This window comes from Bufo gargarizans, chromosome 7 (assembly GCF_014858855.1).
Source record: "Bufo gargarizans isolate SCDJY-AF-19 chromosome 7, ASM1485885v1, whole genome shotgun sequence".
Lineage (NCBI taxonomy): Eukaryota > Metazoa > Chordata > Amphibia > Anura > Bufonidae > Bufo > Bufo gargarizans.
In genome coordinates, this window is record NC_058086.1 from 46151426 (window position 1) to 46170519 (window position 19094).

Sequence of the window (19094 nt, forward strand, 5' to 3'; positions counted from 1 at the left end):
ATGTGATGAAGCTCCAGATCAATTATTTAGCCTTGAAGTCGTAAATTGTGTGAAACAGCACAACCCATGGTACCTATGGTAATTTATATTCTTATGGGGTAGTAGGTACTATACATATGGAGTAAAGAGGGAGCTAAGAATTAAGAATGTCTTGTAGGTTGCTAGACCTGCACTAATATGATGGATATTTAATCCAGCATATAAAGGGTTACATGCTACATAATGCATCAGCGACAGCAGTCCCATGTCAGGTGGCAGCGAATCATCTGTAGGTATTATCTATGATGGTCAGAGGCCTAACGTGACAATCACTTACCTTGGAGAATATGGTCTTTACATAGATCGGAAGGTCTCCATGCGGGCTCCCGTACCCTCCAACAATACTGAACCCCAGCCCATCAGGACCCTTCTCCAGGTGAATGATTTTTGGGACCGGGGACCTGGAAATACATAAAAGAGTGAATAACTAAAACAGTATAGTCATGTAAAGTAAATCTGCTATAGGCGGTCACCATCCCAAGTAAATGGATATGCTGCATTCTCAGTGATGTCACCGCTGATCTCTAGTGATGGATAGGCTGCATTCTCAGTGATGTCACCGCTGATCTCTAGTGATGGATAGGCTGCATTCTCAGTGATGTCACTGCTGATCTCTAGTGATGGATAGGCTGCATTCTCAGTGATGTCACCGCTGATCTCTAGTGATGGGCAGGCTGCATTCTCAGTGATGTCACCGCTGATCTCTAATGAATGGATAGGCTGCATTCTCAGTGATGTCACTGCTGATCTCTAGTGATGGATAGGCTGCATTCTCAGTGATGTCACCGCTGATCTCTAGTGATGGATAGGCTGCATTCTCAGTGATGTCACTGCTGATCTCTAGTGAATGGATAGGCTGCATTCTCAGTGATGTCACTGCTGATCTCTAGTGAATGGATAGGCTGCATTCTCAGTGATGTCACTGCTGATCTCTAGTGAATGGATAGGCTGCATTCTCAGTGATGTCACCTCTGATCTCTAGTGATGGATAGGCTGCATTCTCAGTGATGTCACCGCCGATCTCTAGTGAATGGATCGGCTGCATTCTCAGTGATGTCACCTCTGATCTCTAGTGATGGATAGGCTGCATTCTCAGTGATGTCACTGCTGATCTCTAGTGATGGATAGGCTGCATTCTCAGTGATGTCACTGCTGATCTCTAGTAAATGGATAGGCTGCATTCTCAGTGATGTCACCGCTGATCTCTAGTGATGGATAGGCTGCATTCTCAGTGATGTCACCACTGATCTCTAGTGAATGGATAGGCTGCATTCTCAGTGATGTCACCTCTGATCTCTAGTAAATGGATAGGCTGCATTCTCAGTGATGTCACTGCTGATCTCTAGTGATGGATAGGCTGCATTCTCAGTGATGTCACCGCTGATCTCCAGTTAATATATTGGCTACATTGTAGATCGATGACAAGCAAGTATCATAACAGAATTTAAGAGGATAGTTGTCAGTCCCTCCTGAGAGATGTATATACTCACTCTCCCTCTTCGGGCTGGTGTTCAGAGCTGATGTTCTGGCACAGTGACATGCTCTCCAGCTGACTGGCTATTGCACTAATATTGGTATCTGCAACAACCTAGGCCATAAAAGACAGAGTTAGAAGGTAAAGCGCTGCAGTCCCATCTCCAGCGGCGTCCCTGCTGAGCTACATAAATATAATAAATGGCTCCATTCTGGCTGCAGTTCAGAGTAGAGAGATGGCGCGGGGCGCGTCGTCTGTTTAATGCTCTGCCAGCAGGAGCTGTAATGGGGCGGCTGACTGCAGGGGGCGCTGTATTACGAGCCTGGAGACACCAATTCAAATTATTCTGCCTTTCATTATTCTAAAGTCAACAGAGAAACACGATGATGTCACTGTCCATCCTGCGCAGATACAGACCGCAACGAAAATTCTTCTGGTAATCGGCTTATTGTTCATGCAGCGATATTCCTACATTGTTTTGCACGGCGCAGACAGCACAACATATCTCAGCTTCTGGCTGCACTCAGTTACCCCTTCCCATATAACAGGAATGTAAAGATGTCAACGAAATGAGGGAAAAAGCGCGGCCCATCCACTATACACACCATTTATTCCTCCACTCGTCTACAGAGAAGGAGGATAGCACTCTGTACCGAGACCGCCGGTAGACGAGGGATTAGAGAACCACTACATATCTTTAAAGAAAAATCAGCAATTTCAAAGAAATAAGAATGGATAGGCGGCATTCTGAGTGATGTCACCGCTGATCTCTAGTGAATGGATAGGCTGCATTCTCAATGATGTCACCGCTGATCTCTAGTGAATGGATAGGCTGCATTTTCAGTGGTCACCGCTGATCTCTAGTGAATGGATAGGCTGCATTCTCAATGATGTCACCGCTGATCTCTAGTGAATGGATAGGCTGCATTCTCAGGGATGTCACCGCTGATCTCTAGTGAATGGATAGGCTGCATTCTCAGTGATGTCACCGCTGATCTCTAGTGATGGATAGGCGACATTCTCAGTGATGTCACCGCTGATCTCTAGTGAATGGGTAGGCTGCATTCTCAGTGATGTCACCGCTGATCTCTAGTGAATGGGTAGGCTGCATTCTCAGTGATGTCACCGCTGATCTCTAGTGAATGGATAGGCTGCAGTCTCAGTGATGTCACCGCTGATCTCTAGTGAATGGGTAGGCTGCATTCTCAGTGAAGGGATTTGTGTCTCACAGTCCCTATAAAACACAAACCGTAGTAAAAGGTGAAAAGCATCACACTGAGGGCTCATTCAGACTGCCGTATCCTGTCAGCAAAAATGCGGATCCGTTTTTTCGCGGATTAGATCCTGGCCCATTCACTTCTATGGGGCCCTTTTCTTCCATTGCACGGCTCCGCAAAACAAATGAAACATGTCCTATACTTGTCAGTGAAAATCAGGAAATGGCCCCATTGAAGTCTATGGGTCTGCAAAAATACTGAATGCCATCCGTTTTTTTGCGGACATGCTGAACTGTCTGCAAAAAAAAATGATCTGCATGTTTGCGGACAGCATACGGCTGTCTGAATGCGCCCTGAGATGTGCTCACGGTACACCTGAGGCACCATATAACAATGCCTCCGCCTCATCTCTTTATCTATAAGATCCTGATGGATAGAACAGCGGATATTGCCACCTTATTACAAACAACGTGCTCATTGCTCCCCCTGATACTTCGTATCTGTGACTTACATCTTGTAAAGAGCTGAGCATCTCTGCATCCTAAATCCCGCCGGCAGCATACTCTATCAGAGCGCGGGGCCAGGTTATCAGAGGGGTCCCTATGGGGGCAGCCAGTGTAGCAGCTTCCAGGTACGTACCATCTGCACAGTGCAGACTAGCCTGGCGCCTCTTATCTCCTTCCAGCACCTGCTCCGGCAAATTACACGCCAGCTAATCTCCGTTTTTCCAGCAGCATCTGTGCAAAGTGAAATCTCCGCTGCAGAGGTAAACACCGGGAGCGTTTTCTACACCAGTGAACCCAATTATATGACCTTGCAGCGGCAGAACACGACGTGATGTGAAATTAACGGATGTAACTGCCGAGATCACCTGTTGGCACCAACGGACCTGCTACAGTGACTAAGAATGAAGAAGACCCACCCATACAAGATTTAACATGTGACATGGACCAAGTGTTAACCGATCCAGGCCGGAGGTTAAAGGGGTTCTCCGAGATTTTAATACTTAACTATCCTCAGGTTAGGAAAAGCTGTGAGAAGGCCACGGTGCTCACAGGACCGACTGAGCCTCCTCGAACAGCTGATTGGCAGGGGTCCTGGATGTCGGACCCCCACCGATCAGATATGGATGACCCATCCTGAAGACAGGTCATCAGTATTCAAATCTCGGAAAAAACCCTTTAACCCAATTAAAATGTTTATGTTTTTTAAACAATTTTCCCCCCCACTTTTTTATAGTTCCCATAGGGAACTATAACAAGCAACCATTAGACTGCTATTCTCATAGACTCCAATGCACTAGCATTGGAGTCTATGAGAAAATTGCTTGTTTCCTATGGAGCCCTATTACAGGCAAGGGCTCCATAGGAAATACAATGCAGCAGCCTCCCGTCATTCACAAAGACAGGGGCTGCTGCACACAAGCTCCGGCTCCTCCGATCGCCGCACGGGGTAGCCGGAGCATCACTGCAAGCGCGCGCTTCCGGTGTTTCACGCGCTCAGATGCCGTGGTCAGAATTGACCACGGCATCTGAGGGGTTAAACGTCCTTGCTCAGCATTACTGCTGGTTGCGGACAGCAGAAACAGCAGGCCCCCCGCGGTTTTGGCAGCTGCTCCGCAGCGGGCGCCATCTTTAAGTACCCGGCCAACGCCGTACTACTACGGCTCTGGTCGGAAAAGGGTTAAAGGGGATTTTAGTTATTTATTTTAAAGGGATTGTACAGGATTAGAAAAACATTGCTGCCTTTTTCCAAACACAGCGCCACCTCTGCCCATGGGTTACATCTGGAATTACAGTGAAATGAATGGAGAAGAGCTACAATACCAGGAACAACCTTTGGTCACAATCCCAAATGATAGAAAAGACAAATTTACACATTTTCCATAAATATGATGGAAAAAAAAAAAACTGCATTCTGCTAGGTTAGTAAAAGTGAAACAGGTTCTTCATAAATGCGACACACATTCTAAACACCATAGTTTACAGCAGAAAACTGACAGAAAAAAATCTAAAAAATCTCCATACAGCTCTATGTCCCTGCTTCCCTTTCATTCAGGATAAAACTGCCTGTAGCCACCACTAGGGGGAGCTCAGTGCATGGCCATTTACACAGTTACCACTGAACCTAATAGAAACAGTTGCAATCTCCTCACACTGAGCTCCCCCTAGTGGTGGATGCAGGAACACTGTGGCTCTATGTCAGAAACAGGAGGAGTTCAGTGCTTCGGGTATCAACATTCTACGTTTTCCCTTTAAGTGCAGGGTTAAGGTGTGTTGGACTAACAACTAACTTTTAACTAATGTCCTTTGGGACTTTATTAACCTATTTTTCCCTGCACCTACCAATAGTCTTAAGACTTAACTTTTAATTTCTCTCAAATAAAAATAAAAGTGATTTGGTAATATACCAACATAACAATAGTGTATTAAAATTTTCAGTGTCACTGGCCTTTATTTGTCACTTCCATATCTAGATGCTCAAGTTGCCACAGCAGGCTACGCGTTTGCCTAACTTTATTATCGGCACTATATCTAGGATTCCTACATTTACTGAGGCACTAGTGACTACTGTTTAAAATTGGAGCCTCACGCTGCCCCCCGACATGTTTCGCCGAATACCGGCGTCCTCAGGGGTTCGGGCAGTGTTTGTGAGCGTGTTCACCTCGTCTCAGGCTTTTATGACCTAGGTTGTGACGTGTTTCCTGATCATTAGCATTGGAGGTGTGGTAACCGTGCTTGCTAGATTGCTGATTGGATAGTACAGAGGCTCGGCTCAATGACGACTTGGCCACTCCCCCTGACGTAGGTTGTATGTGGTTACGCTTCTCTTTACTGGTGCTTGTAATCATTCGGCGCCGCGATTCTTGATGACGTGGGCGCTCTCTGTTTTGGTGCGTGTAATCATTCGGCGCCGCGATTGTTGGTGACGTGAGCGCGCTCTGTGTTGGTGCGTATACTCATTCGGCGCCGCTTTTGTTGATGACGTGGGTGCTCACCAACGACATCACTACACGCCCATGCCTCCGGTGGTTGCCATGGTAACCTATCAACTCTACTTTCTAGTGATGTGCTCCCCACTCTTATTCGTGAATACCCGATGTTATCTATAGGTCGATAAATCCTAAACTCATCTCCATCTCACCCTCTACAGGCCGCATCTATCCTCCAACATTGCCAAATTGATCCGCCATCTCTTCAATTGGCTTTCAAGTTGGATATATATCTCCTCATTTTCTTCTTATGTTTCCATATTCCCCCAAATTTATCTTTTAAGGATTTTAGGACCTTATATTATTGGTTATCCAATGTCCAATTTATTAATAGGGGGGAGGGGGGCGCGGGGGAGAGTGGGGTGGGGGTGAGTATTTTAGGAATATGAGGATATCCAGGTGAGGTCTACAGCCATTTCAATTGATTTAGTTAATTTACTATTGCCTTACAGTTATTATGCCTCAATGTCCATATTTATGGCTACTTCCTGGATTTACTATCCTCTTTATTGATCGACTTCTATTTATTCCTTGGGTATATCTTCCCCTATTATCCGTTCTATTTTTCACCTTATTCTTTTTTTGTGGGGCTCACATGCTGGTCATTATAGTTGTTTTCTTGTTTTTGGGTTGGTTTTTTCTCTTTTTCTTTTCTAGTTATTCTCTATAGGTCGTCAGTGCCTTGCTTGGCTTTCCAACTCATAATTTTGGTTTTTCTTTTTTGATATATAGCTATTTTAATTGTTTAGGTCTGGCTAAATTGAGGTTGCTCTTGTTATTGTTAATGTATCGTAAGTTTTATTCTATAATTTTTATTATAATATTTTTCCATTTGTTCTCAGATGTGAGGTACCATCTAAAGAAAGGACGAATACGTGAACCCTTCATTCAGGCCGTTTGGAGACAGGCTATTCAGTAAGTAGATCCATTTCGTCTCTTCTTGTTGAAGTTTTTGGTCTATGTCCCCTTTTCGTGGGCCTGTTTTCACCTTCATTACTCCCCAGACTTTGATGTTTGTATTACTGCCTTCATGCTTGTCTCTCATGTGTCTGGCCAGGCTGGTATCTTCTCCTGTACTAATACTGCTCAGGTGTTTGGATACTCGTCTTCTCAACTCCTGAATAGTCTTTCCAACGTACAGTTTTGGGCAGTCACATCTAATGATATACACTACCCCCTTTGTCTTGCAATTAATGTAATCATTAATTTCATAGTTTTTTCCGTCCACTGGATTGATGAATGTTTTTGTGACTGCCATCTTGCTACAGAAGATACAGTCCCCACATGGGTATGATCCATTGTGGGACAGCCAGTTAGTTTTTTTTACAAGTTCGGTGGGGTTGATAATGGCTGTGGACTAATTTTTCTTTTAAGTTCTGACCTCTCCTGTATGTGATTGCAGGATATTTAGGTATTACATATTGCAAATCTACATCAGTTTGCAATATGTGCCAGTGCCGTTTTAGAATTTGTTGTATAGCTCTATGTTCAGTGTCATAGGTGCAGGGAAAAATAGGTTAATAAAGTCCCAAAGGACATCAGTGCTTCGGGTCACACAAGAGGCTCATGGCCTGCCTCTATGGTATGAATGCAGATGGTTATAGGTGATTCTATCAGTTTACTGGAGCAGCACATGAAAAGAGTATTCTGCATATAGAGGAGGGACACATCAGCAACTTGATGCTCTGATGACCCAGGAGGTGGATTTCAGATTACCATAGACTCCACTAGACAATGCAGCTAAGTTGGACTCAAGTTGGAGTCACTGGTCTGGGTTCTAATGTAGTAGAGCAAAAAATCTGCTAAAGCCAGACATAGGCTGTGGTGGTGGGGAAATGGGGAGTACCCCTTTAAGTTACAGGTTTCATGAATATATTCATACATTTTGCAGCAGCACGGTGGTTGCTGCGGATGAGATCGGAAGCTGGAATTCATCACGGACCAGTGAGCCAGAGGCTTATTACACTCAATGCCAATCCAGTCGTGTCCCGGGCACACGCGGCAATTTCCAGATGAGAGCAGGCGGCTGGAAGCGTTTACTCATCGCCGCTCTTTCAGTGTGTTATTAAGGGACACGTGGTGCTCAGCCGGGAAGAGCAAGCGCTGTGCACAATGGCACACTGTACCAGAACAATAGTTATCTGCTGCTCCACATACCTGCAGGGCGATGCTGCCGTACGCGTTCTTCAGAATGTGAACCACGTCGGCGTGGGACAACCCGTCCAGAGGCTGCTTATTAATACTGACGATCCGATCCCCGACCTTAGGGTGCAAGACATGAGAAGGAAAGGTTACGGACACGTCTCCGCTAACTAGATGTACTGAGCCCAGTGCCAGGAGGGCGGCTGCCTGTGTGCAAAGGTGTGAGAATCAGATTCTGGGCAGAAATCTGGGAAATACTGACAAAGCAATTCCCTAATTGATTATATCAGAGACACAAGATAAATACGGTACTTACCTTCAGCTTGTTCGTTCGTGCAGCTACACCGCTGGCTTGAATCATAGCAATAAATACAGGAATGTCTCCCAGCGGGCTCCCTTTTCCACCCGCTATACTGATGCCTAAAGCGTCATTGGGGCCCTGAGCATTGGAAGATGAGAACATGATATTATGTTACCTCTCTGGGTATAATGGAGACCCTTAAACACTTACATTCTCAGCACTCACCCGGCTTATTTCAACCATCCTGGGCTCCATTTCTACACCTAAAATCAGAAAAAAAACTAAATGTCACTATTCTGCATACATGCATTACTTATCCTGTACTGATCCTGAGTTACATCCTGTATTTTACTCCAGAGCTGCACTCACTATTCTGCTGGTGCAGTCACTGTGTACATGCATTACTTATCCTGTACTGATCCTGAGTTACATCCTGTATTTTACTCCAGAGCTGCACTCACTATTCTGCTGGTGCAGTCACTGTGTACATGCATTACTTATCCTGTACTGATCCTGAGTTACATCCTGTATTATACTCCAGAGCTGCACTCACTATTCTGCTGGTGCAGTCACTGTGTACATGCATTACTTATCCTGTACTGATCCTGAGTTACATCCTGTATTATACTCCAGAGCTGCACTCACTATCCTGCTGGTGCAGTCACTGTGTACATGCATTACTTATCCTGTACTGATCCTGAGTTACATCCTGTACTATACTCCAGAGCTGCACTCACTATTCTGCTGGTGCAGTCACTGTGTACATACATTACTTATCCTGTACTGATCCTGAGTTACATCCTGTATTATACTCCAGAGCTGCACTCACTATTCTGCTGGTGCAGTCACTGTGTACATATATTACATTACTTATCCTGTACTGATCCTGAGTTGGGCTACTTTCACACTTGCGTTCAGAGCGGATCCGTCTGCATTATATTGTAAAATAAATTCTAAGTGTGACTTTACATTGAAAGTCAATGGGGGACGGATCCGTTTGAAGATTGAGCCATATTGTGTCAAATTCAAATGGATCCGCCCCCATTGACTTCCATTGTAAGTCTGGACGGATCCGTTTGCCTCCGCACGGCCAAGCGGACACCCGAACGCTGCAAGCAGCGTTCAGGTGTCCGCCTGCTGAGCGGAGGCCAAACAGTGCCAGACTGATGCATTCTGAGCGGATCCGCATCCACTCAGAATGCATTAGGGCTGGACGGATCCATTCGGGGACGCTTGTGAGAGCCTTCAAACGGAACTCACAAGCGGACACCCGAACGCAAATGTGAAAGTAGCCTTACATCCTGTATTATACTCCAGAGCTGAACTCACTATTATGCTGGTGGAGTCACTGTGTACATACATTACTTATCCTGTACTGATCCTGAGTTACATCCTGTATTATACTCCAGAGCTGCACTCACTATTCTGCTGGTGCAGTCACTGTGTACATACATTACTTATCCTTTACTGATCCTGAGTTAGGCTCTATTCACACGTCCGCAAAGTGTTTTGCGGATACACGGAGCCACGGATACGCAAAACACGGAAAGCGGCAATGTGCATTCCGCATTTTGCGGACCGCACATTGCCGGCACTAATAGAATACGCCTGTTCTTGTCCGCAATTGCGGACAAGAATAGGAGACATGTTCTATTTTTTTGCGGAAACGGAAGTACGGATGCAGAAGTGCGGATCCGCAAATGTGGATGCGGACAGCACATTCCGGCCCCATTGAAAATGAATGGGTCTGCATTATGTATTACATTTCACAGCAGCATTTACAAATCTGCAGGCTTCAAAGATGAAATCTCCCAGCCTTCCCTGCTTGTTCATTGTCTGCACAAAAGTTGCTCTGGTGAGATGCATTCTGGGAAGTGTCATCTGTATAGCCGGATGTTATACATCATCTGATATTGAAAAAACTAACTTCCTTCTCTGCATTGTAGGAGCCCAGCTAATCTGCTCGGGAGGTCTTTGTGTACAAGCTTGCTTACTGTTTCCAATAACAATTAGCAGAATTTAGATTGTAACTTTCTACTTTAGCTGCCCTGTGACTAAATACCCTGAGCAAAGGCAGAGGAGCTTGTTAGCGACCCTAAGGTTCCAGCACCTGAACTACATGACCCACCTACCCCCAACCTGAACCACACACAGTAGAGAAGGGATAGAAGTTCCCTCAAGCACACACAGAGTCTCCTACTTCTGCGGTGGAGCAATATCCTGCGGGGAATAAGCGTCGGAGAACAGAGATGATTACCGGAATTTCTCTGAGAGGACGGAGCGGAGGATCTTTTGGAGCTGCTGTAATTCTGTGCGGTGGATGCGACGGGGGCGAGGGCGGGAGGCTGCACACTCTGAGCGCCGCTCTTACCGACCTGGAACAAAAGATTTGCAGAGTAATTAAATTCTTGTACGTTGCAAAGCTTTCATAATTCCATTACAGTTTAATTACAGGACGAAGACGGCTATGATTAGGTACAAATCCCCCGTTCAAGGGCGCAGTGTGCGGAGCGTCGAGGCAGAGCTTTCATCATTGTGAACATGCGGCGATTTCTGCAGAATTCATTAAAGGAACGTAGAAAATACAGAAACAAAAAAAGTCCAAAGCATTCATGCAATTAACACCGAACCCGAGGAGGACGCGGGAGCTTTGCCCGTTCCATCGCTTGCGGGGGTGTTTGTAGATAAAAACCTTTTACAGCCAGCATCAGATATATCTCCCCTCCTGGTATTTTAACCCCTTAGGCTGTAAGTAGTTAGGTGGAGTGGCCCCATCTGTTAACCCATCAGCATGCAACCATTGGGTTACCATGGCAGCCAGGACCCAAATTAAGTGATATAAGATATTAGATAAATATTATATGAAGAGATGAGCAAAAAGATTCTACAGAATCAATTTATCCAATCAGCAGGGTTAATATGTATCCCAAAATAGTGCTAGTAAAAATTACAACTTGTCCTGAAAATAAATAAATAAATGAATAAAGACCAGATACAGCTATGTTGAAAAAAAACAAAAAAACAACAGAGGTTATGGTTTTAAAATTGTGGAAAGGATAAACGATATTGTGGCGTCATTATGTATCAAACAGAAATCTTCTACGTGCCATGTAGAGGATCAGCCATTTGTAGGTCTGTAAGGCAACTGGCTGCAGCAGGAGTCCTCCCCCACTGGTCTATCTGCACGAAGAGATCTGGAATGCTGTAGAAAGCCACATTCCTCAAGCTCCATTGATTTCTATGGGGATAAAATGGCCATAACATTGCGATATTATCTGTTTAGAGGGTCCACACAGCGCTCCCCATGACTCTGTCCAAAACACCTTTGTAAATAAATTTGGTCGGTTTTGTGACAGTTCTTTAGAAATAGGAGATGATCTGGAAAAACCTCAGACGTCGAGCATTTTATGTTCTTCACAGGGAAATCTATGGTAGCTTTGAGTGAAGATCCATATTGATATGCAGCGATGTGCAAGGACCTCAGTGGAACGTCGTCACTTAGCAGAATGCGGCCCCGAAACTGTGCAGTGTTTTTGAGTCACCTTGGCAATGTGCTTTGAAAGTGGCATCAATGATAAGCGAAAGGGAGGAGAGCAGCGCTGTGTGATGGAGAGACCCGGAGCTTGGTAAGGGAAACCTGAGCAGAATCTCGATCGATGGGAAAGACTGACGTACGGTCGAAACATTGTTAAAATCCTTCAGAAATCCACTGGGGCTCACACATCCAAGGTATGATTTGCAGAACTGTTTTAGATGGGGTGGGGTAATAGTTGTTATTATTTATAGTATATTTTTATAATGTAGTCAGATTATTAAATGATAATTTTTTTTTCATTTTTCAGAATGGATTGGTCATAGTGACCAAAAAGATGAATTGCCATCCCGGACGAGCCCCCAATTTTTGTCACATATAATGGAACCAATGAAAAGGGTTTCGCGGGAATTAAAAATGTATTGATAGGTCACCAATATTGGAACAATAGGGTCAAACAGTTGTTTGTACAGGATTCTTCCAAGCACTGTGGCCTCTTCATACTCAAGCACAGCGCCATTCATTGCATAGTGGCCATGCTTGGTATTTCAGCTCATTGACTCTAATGGGACTTGAGCTGCATAAAGACCCCATGACTGATGGATGTGAGAAAAAGGCTGCGGTGCTCACTCAACTCCTACAGATAAATTATTGATGACCCATTCAGAGGACAAATCATTAATATTTCAATCCCAGAAAGCCCCCTTAAGTGATAACTATACGAACCCCCCTCCTCCTTTCAGCAGAAATAGGCATACTAAGAAATGATGACGGTAAGGCCACAAGGAGCAGCTTTGGGGGTCCCGAAACACAGCCAAGGAATGCGCTGAGACATGCTTGGCATGGTTTTCAAAGCGACTCTTAAGTGGCCAAAAGAAACAGCTGTTTTATCTGAAAAGCTGCATTGCAATTAGAAATCAGGCTGTTAATAGCACATTGGGGGCTCGTCCGGGAGAAGAATGTTGTTCAATGCACAATATGACAAATGAATTGCCATCAGATTGTTTATGGCCGCAGGAGATTTACAGAAAAATTGTTTGCTCACTAAATCAGTTTGAAAACTATCAAACATATCTCACTGCCCCAGAACCCGCCATATGCCCTTACCCTAACAGCAGCAGATAAACAGTTGAGTCACATTGCTAATATCTAGGAGTAAACACCATGTGCAGCTCGGACAGCAGCTAGACGGGCTCGGAGTGACTCCATAAGGTCCTGGTTGGATGTCACAGGTATAAAGCCATGCTGACTGCAGTGCGTCCCACAGCTGCTGGAAGAGGCATAGGGCAGGATCCATAGAACAAACATTACAATTGAGGTGGTCCCATAGATGCTCAATTCTGTGAAATTAGAGGCCAGGGAAGCCTCGGTCATGCTCTACCATCCAATGTTGGACATATGTAGCTGTGTGACACATCACATTGTCTTGCTGGAAGATCCCATCCTCCCCAGGGAAGACAATCAGCATGTATGGGCGTATATGATCTGCAAGGATGAATTCATAGTTTTACCTAATTCGGCTGGATAAGTGGCCCAGAGAATGCCAAAAAAAACATTCCCCAGACCATAACACTGCCATCACCAGCTTGTGTTCTTCCAGCAATGGTCACAGGGAGTTAGTTCTCTGATGTTTCTCTCCTGACACGTGAATGTCCATCCGTTCCAAGAAGCAGAAAATGACGTTTTTCCTGCTGATACAACGTCATTAGCAGAAGTGCAGTGATAGTCTCCTTCGGGGCCCCATATGCAGTAGGGTTCTCTGAACTGTTGTGTTAGACACATGTCTGGTAGCCCCCTGGTTTACTTTGGTGGTGAGCTGCTCCTCTGTTGCGTATCGGTCCTCATGCCCCTTCATAGCCAATGTTTACCCCTTACATCAGTGGCACGTGGTGCTCTGCAGTTTTCACATCGCTTATTCATCATGGTGTCATTTGTCGACTCACCATACAATTTCACCACAGCAGCACGAGAAGAGTTCACACTGCGCAGATTCAGAAATACTGCCGCCCGGGGCCCGAAAGCCAATATTTATCTCTTCCTGCAACTCTGATAAATCACCTCTATCACCCATAACAGCAACAAGGGATATGTGTGCAGACAGCCTATCACACATTATATACCCACCGAGCGATACAAGATATGTGTGCAGACAGCCCATCACACCCCTTATATACCCACCGAGGGATGTGTGTGCAGACAGCCTATTATACCCCTTATATACCCACCGAGGGATATGTGTGAAGACAGCCTATCACACCCCTTATATACCCACCAAGGGATATGTGTGCAGACAGCCTATCACACCCCTTATATACCCACCGAGGGATATGTGTGTAGACAGCCTATCACACCCCTTATATACCCACCAAGGGATATGTGTGAAGACAGCCTATCACACCCGTTCTATACCCACCAAGGGATATGTGTGCAGACAGCCTATCACACATTATATACCCACCGAGCGATACAAGATATGTGTGCAGACAGCCCATCACACCCCTTATATACCGACCGAGGGATATGTATGCAGCCAGGCTATCACACCCCTTATATACCCTCCAAGGGATATGTGTGAAGACAGCCTATCACACCCCTTATATACCCACCAAGGGATATGTGTGCAGACAGCCTATCACACCCCTTATATACCCACCGAGGGATATGTGTGAAGACAGCCTATCACACCCCTTATATACCCACCAAGGGATATGTGTGCAGACAGCCTATCACACCCCTTATATACCCACCGAGGGATATGTGTGCAGACAGCCTATCACACCCCTTATAAACCCACCTCGGGATATGTGTGCAAACAGCCTATCATACCCCGTATATACCCACCGAGGGATGTGTGCGCAGACAGCCTATCATACCCCGTATATACCCACCGAGGGATGTGTGCGCAGACAGCCTATCACACCTTATATGCCCACCAAGGGATATGTGTGCAGACAGCCTATCACACACCTCAGAAACCCACCAAAGGGATATGTGTGCAGACAGCCTATCACACCCCTTATATACCCATCGCAGGATATGTGTGCAGACAGCCTATCACACCCCTTATATACCCACCGAAGGATATGTGTGCAGACAGCCTATCATACCCCTTATGTACCTACCACAGGATGTGTGTGCAGACTGCCTATCACACCCCTTATATACCTACCGAGGGATATGTGTGCAGACAGCCTATCACACCTTATATACCCACAGAGATAGACAAGATATGTGTGCAGACAGCCTATCGCACACTTTATATACCCACCAAACTGATTGATGGAAGGCAGGGCCAAGACAAGTAGGCAGGGCCAGCTATACCGTATTGTGGCATAATATACCGCCCCAACAGAGCCAAATACTACAATCCACCACAAAATACTGCCAGCAGCACAAAATACATCCCCAAGAACGTCAACTGGCCGGCCGTGAGGAGGGCTCAGGCTGCCCTCTGCTCATCGGCCCACCGGGAAATTTCTCTTCAAGGTCTATGCCCAATCCGCCCCCAATAGGTGGGAAGGTGATAGAAGCAGATTTTCTTATTACGTTGCAGTACTATTATATGCTACAGACTTATAATAGCCCTTTGAACAGCAGCCATGCAGAAAAAATCTGCACCATTATCATCCCATGAAGCAAGAGCCATGGAGAATAAGAGCATTGCAGATAATCAGCAGAGCCCCGGCACACAAAGGAGAGCAAGCGGGATGAGCAGAGAGGGGCTTGTAAGGAATTTACGTAACGGATTGCAATTAAACCTTTGCTGGGAGTAGCTATTTCTGAGGACACTCGTTATTGAGAGACCATCCAATTAACATTATTATCACAGTCTGTCGATATCTCTTTCTGGGAATTACAGGCATTCGTGGCACGTCTGCGCAAGGATCAATGAGAGAAGCAGCTGGATCTTCTTCAGCCGACAGAGTAATTCAATAACGCAGCGTGCTAAGTGAAGATGTGCTATGAGACGCACTCCATCATGACGTGGGTGCATATACACAAGGCACACAGCCTTATACACAGGGCCTGCACAGACATTATAGGGCGCCACAGCAAAAATTTTGTAAGGCTCACCCCGGTGAGATTTCTGACAAATTTCCATATTTTTATGAAGTGGAGGCAACCTGAAAAGCTTAAATATGACGCTCCATCTGAACGCTATATTTCACAATGTATTCACACCAGACAACCGTCATGATACACACCGATATATATCTCCTGCTTCCTTTTAGGACTTGATTGCTGCCTGCAGCCACTAGGAGGAGCTCTGTGCATACAATTTATACAACTACAGTACCATTCAGCTCAATGAAAGCTGTAAAATACAGAATCTTTGCACTGAGCTCCTCCTAGTGGCGGCTGAAGGGACGTATCATGGATTTATGTTGGGAAGCAGGAGAACACTCTCACCGCGGGCCCAAAAGCATTTTAGTGTTCTGCCTCCATGATCAGGATAGCACTGCTTATACCTGCAGATAGCAGGTTCAGGGCATTTGCCCCTTGTCAGTGCAGAGTTGTGTACTGGTTCTCTATGCCCAATAGATGGTGCTAGAGAGACAGTCTTCCTTCTTCCTGGAGGACAACTACTTTGCATTTCCTGGCGTCTAAGACAACTTGGAGGTCTCCACAAGGAGGAACTTTATTCCCTCCTTGCATCTGAATGTTATTTAAAAAAAGTTTTCATACCTTAACATCAAGCAGATTGAAACATGGATATTAAAATGCTGCAGAAAGTTTCTGTAGAAAACCATTCTCCCTTCTGTAACCATTTCATGTGTAAGTTCCACATTCTGCATATTTTTACAGGGGTTAGCAGCCCAAATCCTCCTCTTCCCTTTTCCCAGTCATACAGTCTACAACCTCCACTAGGGGGAGCCCAGGAGCTTACTGAATATGCATTTATTGAGTTCAAAGGGACCTGTATAAACCTGTATGCAGTGGGCTCCCCCTAGAGGTGGCTATAAGAGGCAGAATGTTAACAGATAACTCTGCGACCATACAGGGGGTATCGAGCTGTAACAAAGATTGGCAGCTCCAGCTATGAGCGAATGCACAGCACAGGATTTAGGACTGTTTCACACGAGCGGATGCCGTGCGTGACATCTGCTCCGTGAATGACAGCCAAGACCCGATGCGGACTGCAGAAGCACGGAGCATTAACATGATTGATAACGCTCCGTGCCTCTCTGTGGTCTCTTTACTACGAAATCACAGCGACAACTTTATCTCACTGTGATTTCGTAGTAAAGAGATCACAGAGAGGCACGGAGCATTAAAAATCATGTTAATGCTCCGTGCTTCTGCTGTCCGCATCGGGTCTTGGCTGTCATTCACGCAGCGGATGTCACATACGGCATCCGCTCGTGTGAAACAGCCCTTAGACCTATTCAGTCCTGGAAGTGGATTTTAACAAGATACAAGTCCAGCGAATTAAGCATAAGAAAGTGAATGTGACAATGTCAGAAAGTGGAATAGAACAGAAACTGTAAATAAATCCTCCTTCTACATCAGTGAGAAGACACGTCCCGCACCTGACCGCCTTGATAAGCTTTCCTGGACGACACCCAAGACGCGACTCGGAGCCTCCCGATCTCCAGATGAACGATTCCTTGTGCGCACTTTAGAGAAAATAAAAAAAGTCTTTAAAATCAGAGCAACAGGGAAAACCGCCATAAACATAACATAACAGAGGCGCACAATAAACAGGCTCCAAGGGATGGCTGCGGGAGGAGAAGAGTTAAAATAGGCATCAGAGCCAATGAACGTGCAATAATATGCTGCATAATAAAAAGGAAACAGCAAGAAAGTTCTTATTACCTAAGAGAATCCACTGATTATTCTTACAGCAGATCAGGGGCGGACATATCGCCTGTGCAGCCGGTTCAGCTGCACAGGGGCCCAGCGAGTGAGGGGGCCCATTCATACTAGCAAGCGCATCCAGAAGCGCTCACTAGTATGAATGGGCCCCCTCTAGTATGCAAGAGAGAGGCGGTGGAGAGAAGCGCCTACTTACCCTTCCGGCTCCGCTTCCTCCCTGGTGGTCTCCTCCAGCCCGACTGTGTACAGCGCGCACTATGACCTGACGCTGTACGCAGTCAGGTCACGTGGCACTCACATCAGGACACCCAGGCGGACACGGAGAGCAGCGGAGCAGGAGAGGTAAGTTTTTTTTTAATTTTTAGTCTGATTGGGGGGGGGGGGGGGGGGGGAGTCGGTCTCACATCGATATGGGGGGCCTGAATAATTAACAACTAATATTAGTGGGGTCCTCCTGACTTTGGGGGGTTCTAAGCAAGTGACATATGGGGGGGGGGGGCTAGCAATTGACATATGGGGGGCCTGCCTATTTTATATACTGGCAGACATGGGGGGCCCTATCTTGTATACTGGCACACATGGGGGGCTCTATGGAGGCCCTATCTTACATACCGGCACACATGGGGGGCACTATGGAGAAGGGGGAAAGGAGCACTATGGGGGCATCTTCTGGGGCCCTATCTTATATACTGGCAGACATGGGGGGCACTATGGAGGGGAGGAGCACTTTGGGGGCCCTATCTTATATACTAGCACACATGGGGGCATCTACTGGGGACCTTAACTTATATACAGGCAGACATGGGGGGCATCTACTGGGGACCCTATCTTACAGACGTGGACAAAATTGTTGGTACCCTTTGGTCAATGAAAGAAAAAGTCACAATGGTCACAGAAATAACTTTAATCTGACAAAAGTAATAATAAATTAAAATTCTATAAATGTTAACCAATGAAAGTCAGACATTGTTTTTCAACCATGCTTCAACAGAATTATGTAAAAAATAAACTCATGAAACAGGCATGGACAAAAATGATGGTACCCCTAACTTAATATTTTGTTGCGCAACCTTTTGAGGCAATCACTGCAATCAAACGCTTCCTGTAACTGTCAATGAGACATCTGCACCTCTCAGCAGGTATTTTGGCCCACTCCTCATGAGCAAACTGCTCCAGTTGTGTCCGGTTGAAGGGTGCCTTTTCCAGACTGCATGTTTCAGCTCCTTCCAAAGATGCTCAATAGGATTGAGGGTCAGGCTCATAGAAGGCCACTTTAGAATAGTCCAATTTTTCCTCTTAGCCAGTCTTGGGTGTTTTTCGCGGTGTGTGTTTTGGGGTCATTGTCCTGATTTGCAAGACCCTGACCTGCGACTGAGACCAAGCTTTCTGACACTGGATAGTACATTATCTCTCTAGACTTCCTTGATAGTCTTGAGATTTCATTGTACCCTGCACAGATTCAAGACACCCTGTGCCAGACGCAGCAAAGCAGCCCCAGAACATAACAGAGCCTCCTCCATGTTTCACAGTAGGGACAGTGTTCTTTTCTTGATATGCTTCATTTTTTCGTCTGTGAACAT

General features: G+C 45.7%; 1 protein-coding gene across 1 annotated transcript in view; it reads right to left on the reverse strand.

Moving 5' to 3' along the window:
* Positions 1-19094, reverse strand: part of PATJ (PATJ crumbs cell polarity complex component) — a 195574-nt gene that overhangs the window by 1508 nt on the left and 174972 nt on the right. Inside the window, exons 32-38 of the mRNA XM_044302377.1 lie at positions 17229-17315; positions 10423-10540; positions 8391-8428; positions 8181-8303; positions 7880-7984; positions 1530-1627; positions 317-440 (exon numbers count right to left, since the gene is read on the reverse strand). Of these exons, the coding sequence (XP_044158312.1) occupies positions 317-440; positions 1530-1627; positions 7880-7984; positions 8181-8303; positions 8391-8428; positions 10423-10540; positions 17229-17315 (693 nt within the window). The remainder of the gene's footprint in view (positions 1-316; positions 441-1529; positions 1628-7879; positions 7985-8180; positions 8304-8390; positions 8429-10422; positions 10541-17228; positions 17316-19094) is intronic.